Raw genomic sequence first — 25,439 nt, forward strand, 5'->3', positions numbered from 1 at the left:
TAAAAATTCCTCAAAAGAAAATTTTCAGTGATATATATCACTGAGGCCTACTTCTGAAATCAATTAGAAAAAATATTCTTTACCTTCCTAATATATACACTTTCTTTTCAGCCTTTGCATTAAAAGATCTTGCTATCTTTGCACAATAGACTAAAAAAAAAAAGTGATATTTCAGGACAGAACAAAATCTGTTTCTTCATATTGAAAAAACACTATTTCCTCCTGACTGGCTACCAGAGACAGCTCAGGGCTTACCAAAACTGCTCATCACCTTGCCGGGAACTTCAAGCTAACACTAACCCCAGAAAGATGTCTTTTCCATGCAGTTACCTTTCATTGCCATTTTGCTATGCCATGCACATTTCTGGGAGGACATCCTGTAATTACTTTGACATCCTTTTCAGCCTTGGTGCACTCTGGTCACTTAAAGACAGCTTCAGTAACCTGCCTTGCAAGATCAATACATCCGTAGGACAGCACGTTTTGGTCTCATAGGGGCACCACCTCTATAGCATACCTGAAATAAGGAAATTAAAGAAGAATTTCTGTGCATAGTCCAAATACAAGTAAGACTTTTGCAAAGTTTAAAAAAGAAAGAAAAAAGGGAAAAAAAGGAAACAAAAGGAAAAAAGAAAAGAAAGGCAAAGTTGTATCCATTTATTAATATCAACTTCTACCACCTTTCCTATCCTTTTTCTCTGTTCTTTTATTTCACAGCTACATCATTCTTAAGCTATTTACTGAGCCATATGGCTAGGGATTCAGTTCACATGCAAGAGAGATAGGTCTCTTACTTCTGCCTTCATGCAAAATATTTCAGACATAATTTTTTACTCCAAATCTCCCCCGGTGTTTTTATACGCACACACACATACATATGGAATTTGATTGGGTGGAACCATCTGGTGTGTAGACAGTAAATTGTACTAGTTGATGACTGTCCTAAGGCCAACTAATTACACATCAACAATCTTTTTTTGGCAAAACACTCCCTTGTGTGGTGGAGTGCAGTTTTCAGTGTATAATTGCTTTGTATGCTAAAAGTTATATATAATATAAACATGCATACATTACAAATGCTGTACAAAATGTATGAAGCATAAATGTAAGGAATGTATGTAGCTTGAAACCAACTCTCCATTTAACGCAGGTACTTCTATCAACTACTTCAGGATGGAGCATTTGGCATGCATGACTACCATCCCACATTTTGAGGAATAGCAAGAGAACCCAGAGTGGTAATATATGATAACTGATTTTTAATTAGTCAGATATTGTGTTCATTATGGCAATGGCAGCCAGGGTAAACAAACTACTGGCACGTTACTACACCCCCCTTGCTACTTTTTGGAATTGGCACAATTCACATTGTTTTGGCAGTTCTGCAGTATACCAAGAATTAAAATAGCTGAAGCATAGATAGTCGAGAATCCTAGACAACATTTTAGAAATGAATTGGTAAGAATGATCTCTGTTCTGTCGTATTACATGTTGTATGACTCTGGGATTATTTTCATTATTCATTGACGAAACATGTAAAGTGTCTTCTTTTTGAACATAGAATACAAGTGTTTTATTATAATTCCTGATTTAGCTGCATAATTAGTAATTATTTTGTTTTTTATATGAAGTAATAAGTCCAAACCTTTGATAGCATTTTGCTTTCTCTTCATAAACATTTCCATAGCATATATGAGCTAATTATTTTCTCGGACTTGTGGAAATGCAGCAAATAATTAATTTTCCTTTCATATTGTATCTGTGCAATGTGATCTAACTGAGTAGGTTTAAACTGTTACATCACATAGGGTCAAAATATCAAACATGTGAGAGTTGATGCAAGAGCTGCTTAGACAGGTTTCCACATGCTTTAGTAACGTGTGGCTCCCTTACATTTATTATAATGGCTATTCAGCAATGTGTTGCCACTAAGAATTTGTTCTTCTTTAATCTGTTTTCTTGACTTGACCTAGGAGTCATGCTTGACTTTGATGCCGGTGAGTTTTAGCACAATATAATGTTGCAATGGCGATCTAATTTCACATGTAATAGGATGTACTTACAAAGTTGCCTATCTCGATCTTCTGGAGAATGTTTCTTTCCCTACGCAGTTCTGAAACACTTCCTTAAGATGTTTTGCAATGGTTTCTTTAAAGTCGTTCCATACAGAGCTGTCGACATAGTATAATCTTTGTGATTAGCCGTTTTGTGAGTAAGTGGCCACACTAGATTCCTGCACAGGTTTGTATTTTATTCAGCTAGAGCCTGTGGAATGATGGTGAGACTCTTTTGCTTACCAGTCCCAAATTCTCCCATACTTGGCTCCACAGATAACTGTGAAGCCATGTGGAGTCCCCTAGAAATAGCACTGTTTGGTTAATAACCATGTGAAGTCATGTATTGTAGCAATGCTGAGACCCCATCCCATGGGCAGCTGGCACGAGGCACGGTGATAGCTCAGGTGGAACAAAGAGCAGCTTTGACTCCCAACAGAGCCTGGATTTGTTAAGCACTGCTTACATGACCTACCAGGAGCCCTGGAAGGGCTATCATTCCATCTTCCCAGTGACAACATACAGTATATGGGGCAAGATTGGCTGCCATGCGCACCAGTTCAGATTGCTCAATGAATGAACAGCACACAAGGGAGATACTGGATGTGAGAGCTTCTGCAACAGCCAGGCCTTTCTCATACAAGGAAGGGGCACAAGGAATTTCCGCACTGCAAGATGAGCTGGAGTGAGTACATCACCTAACCTTGTGCTTCCTTTTCCTCTTCAGCTGGCAAATGGGGTGGGAAATGCCTACAGTGGCTGGCAGCCTTTCCTCATCTAGGTTTGCCTTCCCTAAGGATGTTCTCTTCCCATAGCTTGTGTTTTCTCACCAGGGCTCTCATACTGGAGACATCTGCATCAGATGTGAGCTGTGGTCTCATAATGCATCATCTTTTGTAATATGGAAAACGACAGAAAAAATAGGAATTTCATTATACCAAATCCTGAGGCATTGCCGTGTTGAGAAAAGCAGTCTCTTGATGTGTGCTGAAACATACTGACCATAACGCTCTTGGCTGGAAAGGCAATGCACTCAGAAAGGTGCTGTGGCCACTTTTACACTGAGGTGGTCAAAGAGACCCTGCTTAACAATGGGGAAGGCTTGGAGGAAAAGCCAGAATCAGGGCTGAACCCATCACCTGCATTGGGGTTCCCTTGATCTTGCCTGGGACTCTCAAACGGCTCTCATGGGAAATGGCATTTTACTCTCTATAGTCAGGAAAGGCACCCTGATAACCAATGGATTTATGCATCAACTATTTTTTTTTGTAATGTACTTTACCCCTTGGAGCTAACTACAGTGAACACTGGAAATTTAAAGCTGATGTTAGCCTCTGATGTCACATATGTTAGACAAGGATAATAAATTCAGAGTTGTACCTCTCCAGCACTTGCTGATTTTATTAAGATAGCATGATACCATTAACCTAGTACAGATGAAAAGGTTTAGAGGCCAGTTATTTCTTCATAAGTGGCTTTAGCAGTCCCAACATCTTTTAGTGTTTGATGGGATAATGCAGTGATCCTGGCAAGAATTAAAATACTCAAGGCAGGGTGTGCCTTACAAAGAAAGACTAATTTAAGAAATTGATGTATAAACTCCATAATAAAGAGGTATTACATTTTTGCATATGCACAGGTCTTCTATGAGTCAAATCAGAAGAGAGATTATGTTCTGTGAAAGAATAAACAGACCAAATAACTCTGCAAATATGAGGTACTATCAGTATTTGTCCAGAACATTAAGTACTTCTTGGAGAGTTTCTGAAATATTTTCTGAATACACGTTTTTTCTGTGTCTGAGTAAAGTTGGCATGTATATAAAAACAAATATCTAAACTCCCTCTTTGTCATGAGGAGGAGCATACAGAGATCTTTTAAAATCAAGTTAATATTTCTAGTGAATAGAAGCACTCCTTTTTCTGCTGACTTTACCTTATGGTCCAAATTTTCTCAAGCCATTTCACTTTTTCTTCCCCAATGCCTTCATGGTTTAGTGGTAGACTTGGCGGTGTTAGATTAACAGTTGGTCTCAATGGTCTTAGAGGACTTTTCCAACCTGAAAGATTCTATTAATCTATATTTTAATTACGTATAAATATGTTTATGTATACCTTTCTCATTATGACATATATATATATCTTGTTCAAATAAAGACTATATAGGTCACCAGAAGCAGCCATGTGGATCAGGCACAGTTTCACAGCCATTGCTATATTAAAGCCTGATTCTTGTGAGCAATATTCAGCATTGCTCTTGTGGGGATGGATATGATCTCTTGATTTCTGACTTGGACTTGAACATTTTTGCTTTTATTCAGATGTGATAGTACTTTCAATGCCTGAAGCATCATACTGATGCACATTAGCTCCATTTACCTGTATCCCTGAATAGAACATGGCTGTTTCTAGTAAAGATAGTAATCAGGAGTAAACCAGAAGGGATTTCTCCTATGTTCAGAAAGGTGGTCTGAAAAATCTGAGAGGAACATGTGCTGAAGCAGCTGATATCAAAAGCCCATGGTATAGGTATGAGACATAATGAAGAAGCTGTAGGCTTCAGAGAAGGTGTAAAGAATGAGAGTCTGAAGAGAGCAATCATGAAGAGTGAATGACAAAAATGGAAAGAAAACACAAAATCTATCTGATCTTTTATTTGTCCTTAGCAGTCACTTTAATAAATCTTTTAATTATTAAATCTGATCCAACCCATGTCTTTCAGCATTAATATTGAATTCCTAACTCAGTTGTAGTTGTAGTTTTAGTATGTGTTTATTGTGGTCTTAGACACAATCAGACTAATGAGGGGGAAAAAATCATTGCAGAAAAAACCTTAAATGAAAATCATTTCAAGGCAGAGCAACTCTGGATGAGTTGCATCTCACCACTATCTCACAGCTGGCAGACAGACCCCAAAATTGCCATAAGTGTAGTATGTTGGGATGGCCCAGCAAAGTTCCTCTGTTCCTGGAGCTGCACTAAATGTATCATTTGACCACTGGGGCTCTGCCCCACAAGTCACGAATGCATTTCCTCAGAGAGTTGTTGCAGCCCTCTCCTGTCAGTCTTTCCCTCTGACATTTCCCTTTTATCCCAAAGTTGTCTTGGATGCTTATAAAGCTGTTTCTGAACTTCTGCAGATTGCAGCCTGGGGTTTCACTGAAATCCCAGCTTTATATTACTCCTTTAATGCACCTGGACATGAGCTACCACTGCACAGCCTGTTCTTTATGTACAGCAGTCCCAAGTCAGGCTGTCTGCTTCACCACCATGGGGTGGTGAATCCTTTAGTTATCCTTAACCTGAGTATGGCTGGAAGTTTGTACTGATACTAGCCACATTGAATGTTGCATTCTCTGCTATCTTGGTAATCACAGAACTTCTTCTTTGTTATTTGAATGGATACCAGAGAGGATTTTTCATTTATATGCTAATAGAGCTTTTGCCCAAGGGTGTTTTGCAGCTTCACATTGCAACAGGGTGAATCACGTGCTAACAACAAAACCAGGCTCCTCAATGCCAGGTTCCCTCAGCATCTGTAACTTTGGAAACCAGTGGCTAAAGAGGACATGTTGATTACCCAGGGTGAGATTCATCTCAGCTACTTAGAGACATTCAGAAGTTAGATGTCAAGTGTGGTCTGGACATTAAGGCTTCTCCAGAACAATCCAGTGTGTCGGTGTTTATTCGCTACTTGCAGTCACCATGCTTTTTTTTCATCCACTCAATACAGAGAAAACACATCCAGCTTCTACCATGAGTTTAACTTTCAGATGATTTAGTCAAGTCAAGCCATAGTCAAGTGTATCCTAAGTGCACACCTTATGAAAAGGATGTGTTTGCCTCAAAAGGAATAGTGCTTCATAGTAAAAAGCAATTTTGAACTTTGAACTAATTTAGGAAATCTGATACCAGTGCCAGCTTTGAGTCAAAGGTACCTTTGGCCACCTCTGACTTGAGCTTAAGGAACAGGTATTTCATATAGGGAAGGCTTGAGTTGGGAAAGAAAAGTTAGTTGTCAGGCAACAAGCAACTCTTAGTCAGCTTCCTAAGAGATGCCAAAGCTTCTTCCCCCTCCTCATTTCCTTTTGTCTTAAAAGCAAAGGTGCAATATGCAAGGTAAATGAAAAGAGAATCTCGTGCAAAAACCTCACACCCATTAGCTTCCATACATTTCAGAAACATGACCTCGATCTGATAGCCTTTGCATGGCACAATTACAAAGAAGTCGTAACAAATGTTTTCATTCCTCGGCTGAGGTACTGAAACTCTTCTAGGCACTTCAACCAGGGACACAGGTAGGTTGTAGCAGAAGAAATAGAAAATATGTGTGCTTTTATGTATACAGTTACATTTGTTTAAATGGTTTTTTGTCAACATTCTAACAGGAAAAAAAATATTCTAATATTTTTTTTACAGAAATGCAGGTGCTCACATTAAGCAAAGCATCAGCCAAGGAATGGGAGAGACTTGTGACTCTCCTTAACACATTGCTGTAGATTATCTAATTCTGGCTTCAGTTAAGCTGTTCCAGAAAGTTTCAATACAATGAAGGTGAGAAAGGAAGTTAAAAGCAAACTTGCATTTTGTGATAAAATTAATGTGCTTATTTCAAAAAGCAACAACAAAAAAGATAATGCAGATATAAAATTAAACCTAAGAAACCAAACTTTAGGAAGGATGGAATACTCCATGTAAATTGATCAGATTGTCTTAACTTGTTCTTCTTGTAAGAACAACTTTTCATGTCATTTCCTCTGTTCACATAAGAAAAGTATGTAATGAGACTTCTAGAAGTCATTGGGTTTGTCTCTAGTTTCTGTTAGTCAGGGTCCTAGTACAAAACTCATACCCACAGTCAGAGTGGCAGTGATTTCACATGTATGCCCATCTCTAAGAGGAAGCAGGATGCTTTGTCATCCTATTAATCTCAAGTTCTTTCATAAGCACTAATTTTAATCATTCAGGAGGACTTTCAATGCAAATGTATACGTGCCTAATAATGCTTGCACAATATCTTAGAAAATTTAATCACTGAGCTTCCTAGAGGTGTGCTGAACACATGCAGATCCTCATTAGATTAAAAAAATTCCAACAAAAAATTGTTGCATCAGTCTGTTAAATTCCAATAATCTGCTAATAGCATCTAGCCAGATGACAATTTCAATACAGTTGGTAAGCAATCTGGAGCTGTTCTGCATCAGAAATTGGTATTGGAGTTTGTGGAAATATTTAATGATTTTTCAAGGTGAAATATTTGAGTCTCATTTAATTTTTTTAAGTTGTATGCTGTATTAAATGTGAAGCCCAGAAATAAGAAAGACATTTCAAATGGAAAAATGATACAGTGTGGTTTAGGGAGCAGAGAAATGTTGGTTATCATATCTTCTTTTATTTCTTTTGAGATGGAACACTACAAGAAAATCAAGTCTGTACACAGAAATCATGATGCAACAGCACTTTTCAGGGAAAAATCTTCCTTCAATAGAATTCTTATTATCTTCCCATGTAAATGTCTTCATTTTAATTATCATCTCCATAGCTGTTTTTAAAATTATTTTTTATTATGGATATAATCATGTATTGAATTCAGGTGTTTGCATGGAGAAAATATGTTGATGCGTTAATTAGGCTGTTGCTATCCTCACTTTTAGAGTATTATTGTAAGGCTATCTCACATAGATGATCTCTACCATATCATCAGCCAGGTTACAGTTGCTACTGCATTTCCTTGAGCCCCAGGTGGGAATGATTGGTCCCTCATCACGCTCTGCTCAGCCACAGGACCTGCAGATAAGAAGGCTCACACCTTACAGCAGCTGCTCTTTGGACAAATAATGTGGGTGGGAAATTTCCCTGTTTCAGAAATCGTGGAGGGGTGGAGCTCTGACTCAGTGCAATAAAACACCTGTTCAGCAACTTCTGAGACTTCGTCAAGATTGTAAATTTGTTTCAGGAGGCACTGGCGCCTGTGGAGCCCAGTACTAAGGTGCCATCCACAGCAGCTGCTTTTAATGTAGCAGCGAGTTCGATGGCATCAACCTCTGCCTTATCTCAGGTAAGTGGAAAATAGAACAACCCTGGAAGGAGTCTTGCAGTTTTGATTCAGATTTGCCCCTGAATTATAACAGGTCAAGTCCCCTGTAATCTATAGGACATAAATTTCGAAGAAAGCAAGATTGTCCTTTCTTGGATATTTGCAGTTACCAGGACCTGGAGTCAGAATCTTTCCATATAGCACAGAACTGGTACATTAATTATTAGCCACAATGAGGAGGTGCAAATTGCCTGTTCCACATTGGAATGCTACAGTGAGGAATTGAAATAAGTTTTAAAAAAAAAAACTTAACTCTCTTTTTCATCCCCTGTTCTTCTTCCCTCAGCAGCATTCAAGCAGAAAATCAAGCCCCTTGGAAAATGAAGAAAGAAAATGGGTGATGCACTATGTAGCCCCAAGTGAGGATCATGCTAAGGTACCATATTTCTACAAACTAAAAATATGGGGGACTAAACCAATACTTTTTTGAAATGCAACATCTGCATAGTATTAATAACATAGAATGTGTTACTTCCATGGTTTTGTTCCTTAGGGAAATCTCTTAGTGAAAATGTTCTTGATTTACTGTTAAAATGAGACTGACTTTGACTGTTCTAATGCTACCTATTGACTTCATGGAGCTTTACCCAGAACAAATGGAGAATGTTGGCAGAGTTGGAAAGTCAGAGCATGGCTGTTGTTGAACCTTTGGGGTTTGGTCATTATTGCCAGTTTTCAGAACAAATGCCCACTTTGATCCCTGTGCACTTCCCCACAATGAAAGAACAACTCTGGACACGTTTGCAGGGCCTCTGGCAGAGATAGAGTGGCATCAAACATGTAGCAGCTCTATCAGTGATGGTCTTTGCTGCTGGCATTGTGCCAAGCTTCCTCAAAGCAAAACAAGGGGGCTCCAAACAAAAAGAAAACTTACTTTTGATGATATTTTAAGTGATGTGTGATTCAAGGATCTGTAGCTCATATATGTTTGGCTGGGTTTTTTTTTTTCTGTAACCAGACTACCAAATGAACAGAAAACTACAAACATTGTTTTGCCTGTGTATGTCACAACCTTATCAAACTGATTGATCAAACTGATCTCTTGTTAACAGCATGCTGGCAGCTCCTACAGAGTGCTATTAGTGTACAAAAGGTACAAACTACCAGTGGGGAGTGAAACTTATTGTAAAGGGCAAAGTAGCACAACCAAAACTCACATGGCATTCAGGTGCTCCAAATTTGATCTCTGTGTGTGCATGTATGCCAAAGCTCAGCAACAGAATGTACTAAAGCAGCAAAAGCAGCTGTTGGGGGAAAATGATGACCCAATCTCCATAGCAGTTTTATAATGATTTATTGTACTCATACTGAAGTTCTGTTTTGGTTTAGAATATCCATGGCTAAAAGCAGCCAACCCCATAGTTACATTTACATAAAGATGTTAGAATACAGCATATGTTTTAGAACATAAATGAAGTAACACAAAAAAAAATCATCCTGTGACCATAATCTCCAGTGTATAGGAGGCTGTGGGGCCCTTTCCACAGCTTCAATTCATTATTCATGCCATAATTTCTTCCTGCCAAATGAACTTCTGAAAGTTCTGTTTGCTGTGCACAGGCATTTAACAACAAAGACATTCTCAGACACTCTTTATTTACCTCCTGGTTTTGAATGTCTTCTCTCCTCTGTAATAAATCTTGGCAGAAAACTGGCACTAAAGGCACAGACTTGTCTAAACTGGCCAATTTCTGCCTCTTACAGGTATTGAGTTTCCTGGGTAGCTTTTAGTAATTGCCTCAATTTTTGTAAGTCATAGCTTACATAGATAATCATTAGTAGAGAGCTATTAGAAAGGATAACATGCTTGTAGCAGATCTTGACTTCTAGGAGAAGTAAACAGGTATAAACTTTCCTTAATGCAAATGCTCAGACATTTGCCTAAATACTTGTTTCAATTTGAGAGGGCTTCGCATAGCTCTGTGATAAACTGAATAATTAAGGATTTGGTTTAGTAAAACATGCCTGGGGCTGTGCATGGAATTTAGCTGTTCCCTACCTATAGTGCAAAGTCAAATATGTTCCACTGCTAAATTTTCAGGAAACTGTAACAGCAATTCACAATTGTGTGGAGCTGGCTCAGCCTGTGTTCTGATAATGCTGAGATCTTACCTCTCCTGTTTCAAAGACAGCCATGTAAAATATCCTGTGCCTTATATATGACTTTCAGCAACAATGGTTAACTTATTTTTCAGTTTTGGAATACACCCACCCAGAAGCCAAGATATTCTATTCTTTGTAGCCCGATGAAGATGCGTTTTTTTGGCACTTAGCCCACTTGTTTTGATGTGTTGCTTCTGTACCTCACAGCAAAAAGTGTTAGCATTTTAACCAGTCAGCTCACTGAAGACATTCTGATATGATTCCTAGTCATAAGCTTGAGCTCATGGGCAAGCCTGATGGTTCTATTAGGCACTGGCTTCTATTTAACATGCCTTTCAATTACCCAGTGTTTAATAAAAACATCAATCTTGCCATTTTTTTGTACAACTTCATAGCCTGAAAATTCCTGCAATTTTTGTGCAATTTCCTTTGATGACCTTCATGTCTTTCATTCTTATAGAGATGGAAATTATTTGAGAGGTTAAGCTAAATTTTATGATGGATTCCCCATGGTCCAATGCTCTGCACACTTCAGCTGATGCACTGTCTTGTCTCACTGATTTCTTATACTTTGACCTTTGTAGCAGTCTTTGACTTTTGTCACAGTAGCAGCACATTTATGCATGCATTCTCTTACTTCACTTAAGAGTAACTCCCTGTTATTTTAATAGAAGTCTCTCAGAAAATAGATAACCTCTCCTAATAATTTCATGATCTTCAACCAGCTCTATTTCACTTACTGTCTTTTCCAAATTTTGGTCATTAGCTTTCATAACAGTTTCTTTCTTTGGCCACCCCTTCTTGTTGATGATGTTTCATGTTGTGACTTTGCTAAGAATTACTGATCTATTTGTCTTCTGCCATTGTGAGAACTTCTCCTTCAGCTCTTTCTGAATATCAGTGACCACCTACCTACTGGCCCCTGAAGTGGCCACCTATTTCTTGACCCCCTCTATATGCTGTGCCTTCAGTATTATTTATCTGAATATCTGTTTGCAAATACACAAGTGGCATCATAATAAGTTTGGCCATTTTATAACTTACACAGATCTTTGCTACTAGAACTACTAGTAGCTAGATCCTTGCTAGTGCAAACTAACACATCCCTTATTTTAATGCTATAATATTTTTTTCATTAATGCTTTGCTCAGAAGTCCTTAAAAATTCCTTATTATTTCATAGCCAAACTCAAGGTGACTTTTTAAAATACATTTTATTTATAGATATAATATTTATACCTTCCCCTTTTGTTGGAGATACCCAATTCAGGATTTGCTGATAACATATTTGTATGCAGATTAAAGCTCTTCAGGTAGCAGCAGCAGTCAGACCTCAGGGCCGTTTGCATTTTCTTTCCCCTGCAAAGCCTCATCCTCAGACATTCACTGCAGTAATTTTATGTACTCCTACCAAACAAGACCTCTTAGTACTATAATCATACATCACTGCAGAACTTAATACAATCTGAAATCCTTCTTTTCTTTTGCTTCTGTTCCTAAACAGGGAGAGAGGGAGCCATCTCCAGTGCTGATTTACCTTTGGCATTCAGTATGTTTTGTACAATCATGAGTCAACTCTCTGTCCTTTCTATAAACTTGAGCTGTTTTTGATAAATATTCCCCAACTGTTCCCACAGTTAGAGAATCAAAATAACCACCTGTGCTGCAGCCATAGTAAGCATTGTCTGTTTTCTCCTTCTTTTTGCTGATATCCTGTTGCTCTAGCTGCTGCTAGGGGACATGATGAGTGTATTCTCTGAAGATGTAAAATCCACCAAGCTTATGTGATTGCCACAGCTTTTACAGACCCAGATGGTCATGCCTGACACCTTCAACAAGGAATTGGAGATAGCCTTCTTTGAAATTATGGATTGTAGTCAAAACTATTCCATGTCCATCAATCAGATAACCATCCTTGGTAAGGAAAACCTCTGTTCCCACAAAGCAAACTAGGAGTGTTTGTCCAAAGTTGTGTGTTGTGGAGTCCTGAGACATTCCCTAAGGTCCTAACCCTCATCCTTAGTCATCTCTCTCTCTCATGAAAATGAGTGTTTTAAAAACAAGCAAGAAAACATAAAAATACCTATCGTTTTCCCCCATCTTGCCAATTATCCAAGCACTGCACTAAAAGAATAATTTTTTGTATAGGCCTTGAATCTACCTACAGCATAACACAGGCTGTTGATCAATAGCAAACCAAATTTGAAGCATCTTGGATTTTGAAGCATTTGAATTTTGTCTTCATATTGGCTGCTGACCATGTGTACAATTTAATGTTACTGGATAAATTAACTTTTTCAACTTATTTACAGTATCTTAACTTTCCTATTCATCCTCTCTTTCCACATTTTCTCTTTGTGCTGTAGATAGCTACAGGCTTTAGGGATCAATGAAGTTTGTGAAAAAAGGCAGCATAATGCACTATTATATTTTTGCTGTGATGTCAACTGGAAGAGAGAACTTTAGCAGAACCTTGGTTCTTTTCAGTGTTTGGTTGTATTACAGTCAATGCATATATTCAAAACTTAAGATACATCTCCTTTGTTTTTCTTTTTCAGCAGGAAGAAATTACACCTTACTCCTTGCTTACTGTAAGAATCATAAAGTTGAAAAATGCTCATCAGGCAGATTTTTGTAAGTACCAGATTTTTTTATTGATGATACACCATTCTCAAATTACTGTATCAGCACCTCTTTCTGCTAGACATTGCACAAAGGCAAAGCACTAAAGTCATACTAGCTAAGAAAGCACAGTTGAAGGCAATTTATGCTACATGATATCTATTTGCAATTTCAGAGGTTTATTTGCTTATTGGGGTTTTTTCACATTATTTATCTGACAAGCTAGCTGTTTCAGGGGCTTGAAAATATCTTAACACCAGTTTAAACACACAGATGTTTATAGAACATATCCATGACAAATGCATAGAATATAGAGCTGACATACTTACACACCAGTCCTTCTTAATTCTTTGGTTGTCCTGAGCATCATGACATCAGCTGACTCTTGCCCCTCAGTGAAAGATGTCTAGCAGAAATCTTTTGGGGTCTGTGGTACATGGTGCATCACAGCTGACATGCCAAGTGTTCTGAAAATGTGGGCTTGGACAGCCCTCACCTGGTGGTTCATATTCCCAGAGATATTTCTCTGAGAATTTTCTCCTGCCATTCCTACATGTGTCTCATGAACTTGGCACATCAGGAAAATGTGGTTTTGCATGTCCCTTTACCATACTGTTTTTCCTCCTCTTGTTTTGCATTTTCTTTCCTTTTTGGGAGATCATGATGAAGTTTGCTGAAGCCACAAAATCAAAAAATTAAATTTCTCTTTGTATTTCACTGACTTTGGTGTGAAGTGTGAATCTATGGTTTCAAGACCATAGATGTCACCCTTGTCAATTTTCCAGTCAAGTGGAGAGAAGTGTTCTGTTCACATTGTCTGTAATATTGGGCCACAGAAAATAGAAAATATATTATAGCAGAAAAGGTCACATTAATTTCTATTCCTTTTGAGAGCTATGGAACACTGCATGTATGTGCAAGACTTCACCTTCATTCCTTTGAACTGTTGATTTAATTTCTCTTAGTATCACCTTTGATCTAGAATGAAAATTGAACCAGATAAGAACCATGATTCAGCCACTTGTGCAAAGGGATTGGAAAGTAAAATGATGCTGCATCCTCAGAAAACTGTGTTACAGTTGTGACCTTATCCTCCATCCTGAGAACAGGGAGATTTCTGAGAAATCTCACTTAGTGAGTTGTAGACATTTTGAAAATTCCTATTACCACCAAAATGTACATCCCTGGAGTAGAGCTCAAGACGTGTGGGCTCAGTTTTTAGTTCTGTTCATGGACTTCTTGCATAAGAAGTTTAGGTAAATTTATACATCCAAATATTCTGTGCCTCTGTAGCCCTGTCTACAGAAGAGAGTATCTTCTCTAACACCTTTTGTTTCTCTCTTATCTATTTAGGTGATGTGCTCACTTTGAATCTCCTAATATTGTAGAGAGATTATAATTTAAGATGTTAGGTAAGGCCTAGAAACAGTGGGAAGTATTTTCTGATTCTTTTATTAATTACCAGTAAATAAGGCTTGGGGACCAGTTGGTGAAGAAAATTGTCTTTTCTTTCTGTCAGTAATTCCCCAGCTACTCTGAGAGCCTGTTTGGGCCTGTTTCCTAATGGTGTCATAGAATGAAGCACTGTAGACCAGGATGCTGTTGAACAAGGAAGATAAACAAACATCAAATAGTTCTTTGTTGACTAAGTAACAACCTATCTGCTTTCAAAGAAGTTGAAGTCTCACAGGAAAAATAGTGTGATACTCTGGAATTTGAAAACTTAAGTACAATTCCAAAAATATATATTGTAGCTTTCAAATGCTTGATTTTTGCACTGCTATTGATGTTCTTTTAGCTTAACATTTTTATTTTAACATTTGAATGCATTTGAAATATCAGAAAACTAAAATAACTAGACATGCTACTGTGTGCTAAGAGAATAATAAAATTATATTTACCTAGCCTTTTCTCAGCAATATGAACTTTGCCTTGGAAAACTGATCAGAATCATCTGATACTGATGCTGTCTGACTGTGAGATATCTGTGGAAGACTGCCAATTTTTGTAATAACATATTTCAGAGTTCCCTAGATTTTCAGTTTCTCTGTACCAAATCCAGGTGCAAGCCACCTTTTCAAACAAATGCAGCCACTTCTGACTTGCTTTTTCTACCTGAATGCTGGCTTCCCATCTTTTTCAGCATGTGGAGTGCTCCATTCCGAGATTTTTCTCTCTGTTTGCTGCAAGTGCAGTCACATCAGGTTGTTTGGTCATAGAGTTTCTACATTTTTCTTTCACTTACTTGTCAAATCCTGGCTTCAGGGACACCACTTCTGCATATTCCACTGATATTCCTCACTGTCACATGCACCCAACTTAATCTTGGCTGTTTGTTTTTTTTTTTAATATGCACCTCAAGATCCATGGGATGTGTGTTTCATAAGCCTGGGATGAAATCCAAGCTTATCCTGAAATCTGATGTTACACCTTTGCCTGTAGACAACACATGCTGATAGAGTTTGGCACACAAACAAAAAAATGGAACTGAAAGGAAAACAGTTCACTTCTCCTGAATGGGTCAATTGGCCCCTTTCATATCCCTGCTGTCACCCCACCGTTTTTGCTGTCTCCTCTGTAGAGTGATGTTCCTCTCTAGCATCTGCTTCATGCTACATAAGATTGGTTTCTGTCTTTTCTTACCATGCAAATACTCTGGGCAGACCTGGGCTAATTATTTTGCACTGTACTCCTAACTAACCTTTATGCCGATTAGTAATCATGGGTCCGACTCAAACATTTCTGGCACTCCCTGATCTCACTGTGGGCACTGGAGAGAAAGGCACCCAGATAAGATCACTTACACTCATCATGCTGCCCTGCAGGCACTGAGTGTCATCACCAGGCTCCAGTGCTCTATGCAGCTTGGCTGTGAAGGTGGTACGGGAACTAGAAAGGAATAAATTCCATTACAGTTTGAGTCTCTTGCAGTCTGGTGCCTATTTTATAGTGGTATTCCCCTCCTCAGTCCAAGACTGCATGCAACCTTTGGCAAAATAATATCTTTTTAGGTCACTGGTGTGTCCATTTGATCCTTCTCAGCTGGAAGTCAGTGCTAGTGCTTTTACAAAAGCTCATGTTTCCCAACTCTATTCATGGTGTCACTTCTACAGAACTCCCCATATGTGGGAGGAATATCTGATTAGTATGAGACGGCAGGGAAAATGGTCTATTAGCTTCTTTTCTTGCTGATGATACCCTTCCAGTGTTTCCCAAAAGAAAGGAAAAGGAGCTGGGTGATAGGAGAGGAGGACAATGGTGGCACAGACTCTCCAACACCTTCCAGTTGCTCTCCTTAAACAAGTGAGCTATTGGGTGGCCACACAGAGCTGCACCAAGCTCCCTGCCTGGCCCATTTTCACCATCATTAGTGATTGTTTGTTTTATGGCAGCTTCTAAACTCTGTGGCTGAAGCTGACACCTGCTACACAGACTAACAGGATCAGTGAGAGGATAGGAGAGGGGATTTGCCCTGAGGCCACAGAAGTGGAAGCAAACATCTTCCAGATCCTTAGCACAGGTGCACAGACCTGTGGTCATCTCCCCACCACTACTTAGTGCCATGTGAAAGAGCAGAACTGCTGGACTCCACTGGATTTCACCTAATCCTGAAGACCTGACTACAGAGGTCTCTGTGACAGTACTCCTCTCTGAAGCTGTGACAGCCTACATGGCTACCAGCTGATTCCACATTCCAAGAGATGACCTTTGCTGTTGGAGTGCATGTTCAGGCTCGTTAACACAGATTAAGTGAAGAGTGGTGGTGTCAGGTCTGGCTTGACACATTTAGCCTCAGTGGTGCTGAGTGTTTGCAATGCTCTTCCTGGACTGCAGAGGTGAATTTGAGCTCTCTGTCCCAGTAAGAAATCACCTGGAGTGAGCTTCAGGTTTACAGGTGCTGTTTTTCTGGAACATAGTAGCTTCTCTGAGAGAAGTCTTGCCAGATGAAGAGGCTGTCAGAGGTGAGGTAGGAAAGTTAGTGCTAGCTGAAATGTGACTGCACTCCAGTGTATTTTCTACTGTAGAAAACAGGCAGGTGTGGAAACAAAGCTGTTAGTCTTAGCTGGGACGTCAGAACAATCAGTCCTCTCCCTCAACTCTTCCTTCTCTTTTCAGATCTTCCTTTGGTTTTTCTTCTTTGAATGAAGAGAGGTCTCACATACTTATAAAAGAGGTGCTCAGAGACTTTGTCCTCTAAGGTCTTATGAAATTATTTGGTGGAAGCTTTTATATTATTCCTTCAGAAGAAATGAGTCAGTTCTGCAACAGTACACTTGGAACCTTTGCAAATCAGAGTAATTCCCCTGAGATACTAAGGGTTATTTTTGCTACAGAAAATAAGTGCAAAAAAAAATTAGGGAGATTACAGCTAGTGCTGGTGGTACTAATAGCCCTGCCCCAGGAAAGCAAGTGGTGCCAGTGGGAGCACAGTGGTGCAGGAGGGAGAGGTGACCCAGGGCATGAAACTTTCAGCTGGGACTGCAGCAGGTACTGCACCCACTGAACCTGCTCCAGGGAGAAAATCCTATTTTGCCACCTGACTTAAATGACTGGACTGGGTAAAGGGTTCATTCACAAGGGGACTCTGTTCATCCCTGGTCAAAGACATCACTGATTGAGCACTTTAGTTCAGCTATGATCTTTGGTTATTTCCACAAGGCACAGACAGCAATATTGTGCTTACAAATGAGTGTTGCACCAGGATACTGGTAGAGATCTTAGCTGAGTCCAAATCCCCTCTCAGACAGCAGTAGGAGGTAAATCCTCAATACTATTTGTATTGTACTAAGCTGGTGAGGGAAAATGTTCTCAAATATGTCCAGCAATTGAGAAATGGGAGCAGTTCTCCTCCTCCTCTTAGGTGAACTATAGTAAACTAGGATTCAAGGAGAACCTGTCTGTGCAGGTGAAGAATATTTCACTAGGAGAAAATTATTTCTTCGTTTTGGTGTTATGAAATGCAGTAACAGGACAGATGGGATTTTGTAGTTTACATTCATTGTTCCTATGAGGCTAGTTTTAATTATATGCTTTGATTTTCAGTGCTTTAATTTTCTCCTTACCTGTGATACAGATGAGTGATTTTAGCATGTGATGGTTCATCTCAGGTACACCTCACAGGGCTCTACTCTCATAGAGTAACACACATAGATACAGTTCTGCGCTACTTCTTTTGGTCTTGTATTTTTAACTGATCTTTAGCTCTAAGAGTTGAGAAGCAGTCTCACCATCATAAAAATTGAATCAGAAACTATAAATTGGAAAAGGACACTAGGGTCACTTAGTGCTGACTTTCAGAGAGTCTGTGAGTTCAAATGTCTCAGCATTTACATAAGGTGACATTATGTCATCAGGGAAGTTGCAACATGTGCACTGAAGTAAGGGGCTGGCATGGCATGAAACTGCTAATGAAGCCCAGCAACTGCATTACAACTGGAGCATGAAGAAAATGTAAGTATAATTTTTTTGTATTAGCTCTCAGTTAGCAATGAATAAACTGGAACATTCTCAGTAGCTCTCCTGTATGCTTTTATCAGGTATATTACACCTTATAATGTAAGGTGATTGGTCATTTCAAGGGCTGCCATATAATAATGGTATCGTAATCATCATAGTATTCAGCAGACATTCAACTATCCTGTTGTTTTTTATTTATCCCAGTGGTTGTCTCACAGTTTAGCCTCAACAGTTCAAGTGAACTGCCACTTCTACAGAAATACATAAGCTCAGTTAGAACAACAACATGGGAATACTGTCTGTAAAATTAAAGGAAAACATAGAAAATCACAGGAATCCTATGGAAAACAAGAACATCTCCACATTGGTAGGGACTGTAGAGGAATTGTGGCAAAAGCAGATGTGGCATAGTCCCCTTTCTTCACAGGAAGAGAATGTACTTTGTCCTAGTGGTATCACCTCACCCCATCTTCAAAGTCAAATTTGCATACAGGAGTTACTAACACTGTTATGTAATTTATTTGTCTGTGACCAACTAGCCTTGTTACAGCAGAATCACACAAAGTGGCTGAGGTGTGAAGGCACTTCTGGAGATTTGTAGTCCAGACCCCTGCTGTAAACAGGATTGGCTTCAGTGGGTTGTTCAGAACCATATCCTTTCTGAGCAATCTGTGACAGTGTGTGGTGGCATTTACAGTGTCATGGTAAAAATTAAATTTTTACTTATGTTTCAGTGGGATTCCCTGTATATTGGTTTGTGTCCTTTTACCTTTCACTGGGCACCAGGGAGGAGGGTCTGACTCAGACTTATTAATTTTTCTCTCCCCTGATCAGGTATTTACTTAAATTGATAAGACCCTGTAAAACTTCTCTGCTTCAGGCTGAAGAGTCTCAGCTCCCTCAACTTCCCCCAAAGGGAAGATGATCCATTTCTACATTCTTTTTCTGGACTTTTTTGTTCAGTTCACTTCAGCACATCCTTACCTCTCTTGTACTGGGGAACCCAGAGGTGTGGCCTCGTCAGTGCTGAGCAGAGGAAGGAGCACCTTTCCAGCTGCTGGCAGCACTCCCGATGCAGCTCGGGAGGCTGCTGGCCTCGCTTGCCACAAGGACAGCTCATGGTTTGTGTTCAGCCTGGCATGGACAGATGCCTCTCTGCAGAGCTGCTGCCCAGCTGGTCAGCCCTCAGCCCATCCTGGTGCTGGGTTTTGCCTCCTCCTGTGAAGGACTTTGCATTTCTCTCAGTGAGCTTCATGAGGCTCATGTTGGCCCAGTCGTCCCCCCAGCCCAGGTCCTTGTGAATGGCAGCACAGCCTTCTCACCCAGCAGCACAACCCCAGGTTTTGCTCCACCTGCAAACTGCTGAAGCTGACCTCTGTCTCATCACTCACGTTGTTAATACAGACGTTAAACAGCACTGGCCCCACTATCAGCCTCTGGGGTACACAGTAGGGACTGGCCTCCACCTGTGCTTTGTGCTGCCAACCACAATCACTCGATCCTGCTAGTTAAATCAGTTTTTAATCCACCTCACTTTCCATGTATCTATGCTGTACTTCATCAGCTTGACAAAGAATTTTCAATAGCTGATTTTACATAAATATTTATGAAATCAACACACATACTGAAGAGTAATTTTAGACAGTAGTCTCATGAAGATATTTTGCCAAAGAAAACACTCCAGAAAATCAGTAAATTCCAGATAAAACAGTAATAAAAGACATTCATTAGTACTGCAGCTGTTCATTCATGGTTGTCTTAGAGATTTCACACTGCCAGCATTTTCAGTTCTGTCACAAGTCTTATTTTATACAGCATGTGATGAAAAAATTAAATTTAACATAAGGGCAAAGCACTTTGGTTTTCAAGACCATTTTGATTTTCTTTAAGAAAAAGAAAGGAAAAGAAAATAATGTGCCTTTGCAAGTACAGCAAAAATATTGAAATGCATTATTCCTGCACCCTATGATAGCTAGAAACTAAAAGGGAGAGAAATTATGTCTTAAATCAGTTCAGAAATGTTAATTTCTGAATTACATTCCTTCCCCCCCCCCCCCCCCCCCCATCCACTCTGGCAGTTTTGGAGGTGCTGGATTCATGTTTTTGAAACACTTGAGATTGGCAGTTGTGTGTGCATTGAGAGGAGGTCCAGGTGCCCTGAAGTCACATTTAGTTCTTGGCTATTGTACAGGCTCTGTAGATCCGAGGCAGTGATACCATTTATCAGGATGAGTACATCACAGCTCAGCTGGCTGTCAGGCAGCAGTGAGGGAAGGGTTTTCAGTTATCAGACAGATCAACAGGCACTGCCCTCCCACTCCTAGTAAAATAAGTATTGTACTGGTAATTGCCAAAGTCAACATATTATCCTGTCACCTCCATGATGTTAAAATCTGAGGCTCTGATACTTTGTCAGTGGAAATAATTTCAAAGACAGGCAATCTACTACCTTCTAGAGAGAAAACTCCTGTCAGTGTCAAGAAATTCCTTCAAGATACAGCATGAAGTGTTACATGGGGATCTCCCTAATGGACAGGCATCTTCCCCTGAGGATGTCACAGTCACAGGGTCTCTGGATTTCAGGCAACACCTTATTTTTAGGCAAAATATCCCAAAGCAACATATTCTGAACAAAGATGTAGAGATGAACTCACTTCTACCCTTGAGGAGCTGCCTCAAGACCTGTACCATGCTTACAAATAGTAGGTGCTCTTCTCCCTGCTGGTCCTCACCAGCAGGTGAGGTGGTTCTCTCTGTTGACTGCCAGGGCACCAGACTCCTCCTCTTTTCTTGCCAAAGCCTTTGTTTACAGAACAGGATGGATCAACCCTTCTAGCTGCCACTGGAAAAGTTCCTGTCCAAGGTCTGAGAATCTCTTTGGTGTTCACTTGGTTGAGGATCTATGGGAGATGGTAATTTAGAGCAAGTGCACTCATTCCACTCCTTCCATTCACAAGATGCAAATCCTTTCTGCCACTTCACTTTTCCTGGGAAGAGGTGTGAAGTAGGAATTAGATTCCTGGTCTTTCAAGCATCAGCAAACACCAGGAAAAGGCTCCAGTTCCTGCTGAGCTCCTGAAGCAGGAATTGTGCTGCTGGTAGGCCGCTCCCTTCCTACCCCACCTAGCGAGATGAGGATCAAGGTCACTGGAGTAATTAATTATCTGTCATAAGGAGTTAATAACCAGGTATGTCAGACATCTACTGTCTGAATCAGACTTAAACCTGATTCTTTTTATATTTCTCACTAAGTTCAATTGCTACAGAGACAATTTATGTGCAATCCCTCTCAGGGTCTGAATTTAATGCTGTGCTGCCTCTGTCATGATTTCACCTGCCAAATTTTGTTGATATGGACCAATACAAGACTCCTGAATATACACACTACTCTATTGGCTAGCTAGGATTGGTTTTCTTCATTGAATGTATAATATTATGCATAATTGTTTGAAAACACTGCTTATTAAAATAGTGTTGAGATGAACAAATTAATTTTATCCACCTGTGTGATTTCCATCTTCCTGGTTTGGCCAATGTTTATCAGAAAAAAACTGGCCATCTCTCATCCATGTTTAAGCTATAGAACACTTCAATGTCTCCACTGCTTATATCGTGCCTCCTCTGCTAGATACTTTGTGCCTATGTTTCTACAGTAAGCCAATCTGATTGCTATGTGAGGCTCTGGTTGCCAACAGCTTCAGATGAAATATTCCACACCAAAACCATCAAAAACTGCAGAAATCCTGTGTGGAATGAAACTTTCTACTTCCGGATACAGAGAAAAGTCAAGGTAAACAACCCAAAACCTCTCTTTTTCATCTAATCTCTGTGCAGTGTCTTTCAGATTAGCCCAAAACCCTGAAACTAGAAATCTCTTCTAGTGCATTTCTGAGGTTAGTTAAAATTCCCCATACAAGCTGAAGAAGAGCAATTCTGGCTTTGCTGGAATCCAACTTACTCCTAACAGATACTTGTTGTTATTTACGTATGGGTAATAAGAGTCTGACCTCCTTGGGGAAAGCTGATGGGACCCATGACTGTGACAACACAGAGAAACTGAAATGAAAATACAAAATTACACTGTAACAGAAAACCACATCTTTTTATGAAAGGACATTAAGTAATGGTGGGAGATGATGCCAAATTCTTGTATGATTAAGATCTTTAGTCAGTTTGCTGCTGATAATTGAACTACACTCAAATACCTGTGAACAGGTGATTGAAAGCAGAATGTCCAAGGACCTAGAAGAGTGATTATTGATATGAAGTAATCTCTATTGCCTCTGCTGATATGAAGCAATATAGGACTTTTGGTAATCCATATTCCTCCCTAGAAGATTGCATTTTTTATAGACCTACTTAAAGCATAACAGCTGGCCCAAAAGAGATGCTAGTTCATCTTTGATTGATAAGACCTGGCTCTTTATACTCACTTTCTTACTCTTCCTTCTCATACTTTTTCATCAATTCTTTTCTATTTCTTCTCTGTAAAGCAGACACTAAGCCTGGAAGAGCTGCAGAATGTCATATTCCTCGTTATGTCATGCATGCTAGTGAATTGGATATTTTTAATTTCTTTTCCTAGAATGTTCTGGAAATTACTGTTTCTGATGATGACATCATTCACGACGATGACCGTGCAATTGTGCTTTTTGATGTAGCTAAAATCCCCCTTGGGGAAAGAGTTTTTACAGCATTCCCACTAACCCCAGAGGTAAGAGCTCAGTCAGATATTTAGTACAGCTTGATGTCCATTCTCTCCCCTCTGTTAAAGAGGTGTCCTGTCTCTTCTGGTTTTACCACCAGGACCAGCTTGGTGGTAAACATGGAGCAAAATTTATTAACATCCTGGAAACTGCACATCAGTGATAAAATAGATGGCCTTGTAAGATTCCTGTTGGTTTCCTTTGGCACAGGTCATGGTCAAATTCACAAGCCCCAGAGCAGATGCAATTTTAGGGAAGCTTTGTGCTTTCAATAATCCGATAGAAAATAACAGTTTATCTAATCCTCACAAAGACTGTAAAAACCAAAACAATGCAAGCACAGGGAAATGGCCTGTTTCCACAATATTTTCCTAAACACTAAGCCTTAGCATATCATGTTCAGCACATGGAAGCTGGCAGACAAGAAAGTGTGAAATATGTTTGTTAGGGGGATTTACAAGCACTAAACACGCTTCGTTCTTCAAGTACAATTGAGTTCCTTGGGAAAGAAAAAGCTGCCTCTGTCATTTAATGCTGATAATAGCAAATACAAGACAGAATATTTTTACTTATTCAATATAAAGGACACAGTGCTTGCAAAAATTAAGGTCACTTTGAAAACCTCTACACATGCTACTTCAAACAGCTTCTTTTTTTATTTTCAGGGGAAGGAGGAGCTGGAAGTTGAATTTGTATTGGAGACCATGTGAGTAAAACATGTACCCCATTACTGTTGGCAGCTTGGAGTTATGCATTAGTGCAGGGAAACCTTTTGTAGATCCAGTACCACCTTAATAGCCAGAGACAAGTTTTTCCAGACTTAATATGTGCATTAAAAAACATTTTATGAAAGGGAAAATGCCGTGATGTGGAGAAGAGTTGAGAATTTTTAATTCTGTGACTTTCTCTTATGATTTTTTACTTAAATAATTCAAAGTTGGCTGGCAAACCCCACTGCAGTAAGTCTGCAGATTTACTGGACAGTGTTCTCTGGGAAAGTCATGGCTGAGGATAATGTTGCCACCCAACTTGTGTCATGCCTGTGTTACCAAGACTGTTGCAAGGACTTTCCAGGTGCCTTAGAGCAATTTAATAATTTCTGCTGGGTCATTATGTGGCATCTAGTGTCAAGGGAGTATACTTACATAAATCACAAGAAGGAGTAACTAAAAAAATAGTAAAAAAAATTTAGCGAGAATAATGTGTCCTGCTCAGGACAGTATCCAGAATGTATTGTTTATAAAATATATATTATTTGTTCTTGTTTTTCAGCCAGGGTCCTCCTGAAACCATCATCACAAATGGGGCAATAGTGGTAAAATAACATTTTGTTCTTTTGTATTCTTTCCTACACCATTCCTTAACACAGCTGACTACAATGTCACTGAGGGAAATTTTGCAAGTCTTCATTCCTTAGTGATTCTTTCTCTTAGGAGCTTTATCTTTAAGGAGAACAGCATGATCTTAGAGGGGCCTTCTGACTATTATAATTTTCCCTTGTTTTGCCTGCATCCATTGAAAATGACAATGTGTTTAGCATAGCACCATCTTCCCATGTGACAATAAATTAATTCTCACGTTCACTGTGTCTGGAAAAAGTGTCCAACACAGCTGGCACCCCCATTCAAACAATGACCTTTCCTACAATGATCCTTTCAACATCTGCCAGCACTGGTGGTGAGATGGCTACGGATGAGATATCTAATTAGATAACTTATTAAGTAATAATTATCTAATGAGTTATCTAATCTGTCCTCATCACACCTACCGTAGTGTCGTGAAGAAGCCTGTTTGGAAGTTCACTTGGACAGCAGGAGGCAAAAGAAGAGTTTTTCAGGTAAGATTATTATTTCTTAAAATAAATATTGGTGATTTCACTGTCTCTAACAAGGCCTGGACATTGCATCAGCAAAATACTAAGGCTTTAATTGATCACATTTAAGGTGATTTGTACAAAATTTGTAGTAGGGAATGCCACCAGTCCTGCAGCAGTTCAGAGTTCTGACTTCATGGGGAGTCTTGTGCCAGACTAGAAACAACTAGAATCAGATGATTATACAGAAGGTATCTAAAACCCAAGCTGAGATTCTGCAAACTGCTGCTGCAGTACTATTAAACCCTGAAGAAGCTTAATTCCTGAGGTATTAATTCCTCACGTATTATAGTGTTAACTTTGCTCAGGATCTCTGTCACTTCAACTTACGCATGTGCACAGAAACACCTCATTTTTTGCAGGGGTTAGCCACTCAGCAGCTGGCTCCTGCCTGACCCTGGTCAAGATTCAGAATCTAGAAGCTCCTCTGCCCACATCCCCTGAGGGGCTGGATCTGGTAGGCAATCTCAGAGCATGCATAATGCACACTGGCAGGATTAGCTGAACTATTCATATAAATAGGGTCATC

General features: G+C 39.5%; 1 protein-coding gene and 1 long non-coding RNA gene across 3 annotated transcripts in view; one reads left to right on the forward strand and one right to left on the reverse strand.

Annotated features, from left to right (window-relative positions):
• The first annotated feature begins 7,814 nt into the window (after positions 1 to 7,814).
• LOC135303159 (cytosolic phospholipase A2 epsilon-like) overlaps positions 7,815 to 25,439 on the forward strand; it is a 32,394-nt gene continuing 14,769 nt past the window's right edge. The window contains exons 1-8 of one of the 2 annotated variants that reach the window (XM_064424581.1): positions 7,815 to 8,111; positions 8,437 to 8,526; positions 12,811 to 12,886; positions 21,985 to 22,121; positions 22,917 to 23,045; positions 23,703 to 23,743; positions 24,310 to 24,352; positions 24,811 to 24,874. In XM_064424581.1, coding sequence (XP_064280651.1) covers positions 8,085 to 8,111; positions 8,437 to 8,526; positions 12,811 to 12,886; positions 21,985 to 22,121; positions 22,917 to 23,045; positions 23,703 to 23,743; positions 24,310 to 24,352; positions 24,811 to 24,874 — 607 coding nt within the window. In that variant the 5' untranslated portion in view covers positions 7,815 to 8,084. The remainder of the gene's footprint in view (positions 8,112 to 8,436; positions 8,527 to 12,810; positions 12,887 to 21,984; positions 22,122 to 22,916; positions 23,046 to 23,702; positions 23,744 to 24,309; positions 24,353 to 24,810; positions 24,875 to 25,439) is intronic. The other variant, XM_064424582.1, reaches the window with a different exon arrangement.
• On the reverse strand, positions 14,209 to 16,535 carry LOC135303160 (uncharacterized). The gene is made up of 5 exons (XR_010364660.1): positions 16,405 to 16,535; positions 15,679 to 15,763; positions 14,990 to 15,057; positions 14,776 to 14,859; positions 14,209 to 14,473 (listed from the first exon to the last, which is right to left on the reverse strand). It is a non-coding gene; the product is annotated as an uncharacterized LOC135303160 (long non-coding RNA).

The sequence above is a fragment of the Passer domesticus genome, chromosome 6 (genome assembly GCF_036417665.1).
Source record: "Passer domesticus isolate bPasDom1 chromosome 6, bPasDom1.hap1, whole genome shotgun sequence".
Classification (NCBI taxonomy): Eukaryota; Metazoa; Chordata; class Aves; order Passeriformes; family Passeridae; genus Passer; species Passer domesticus.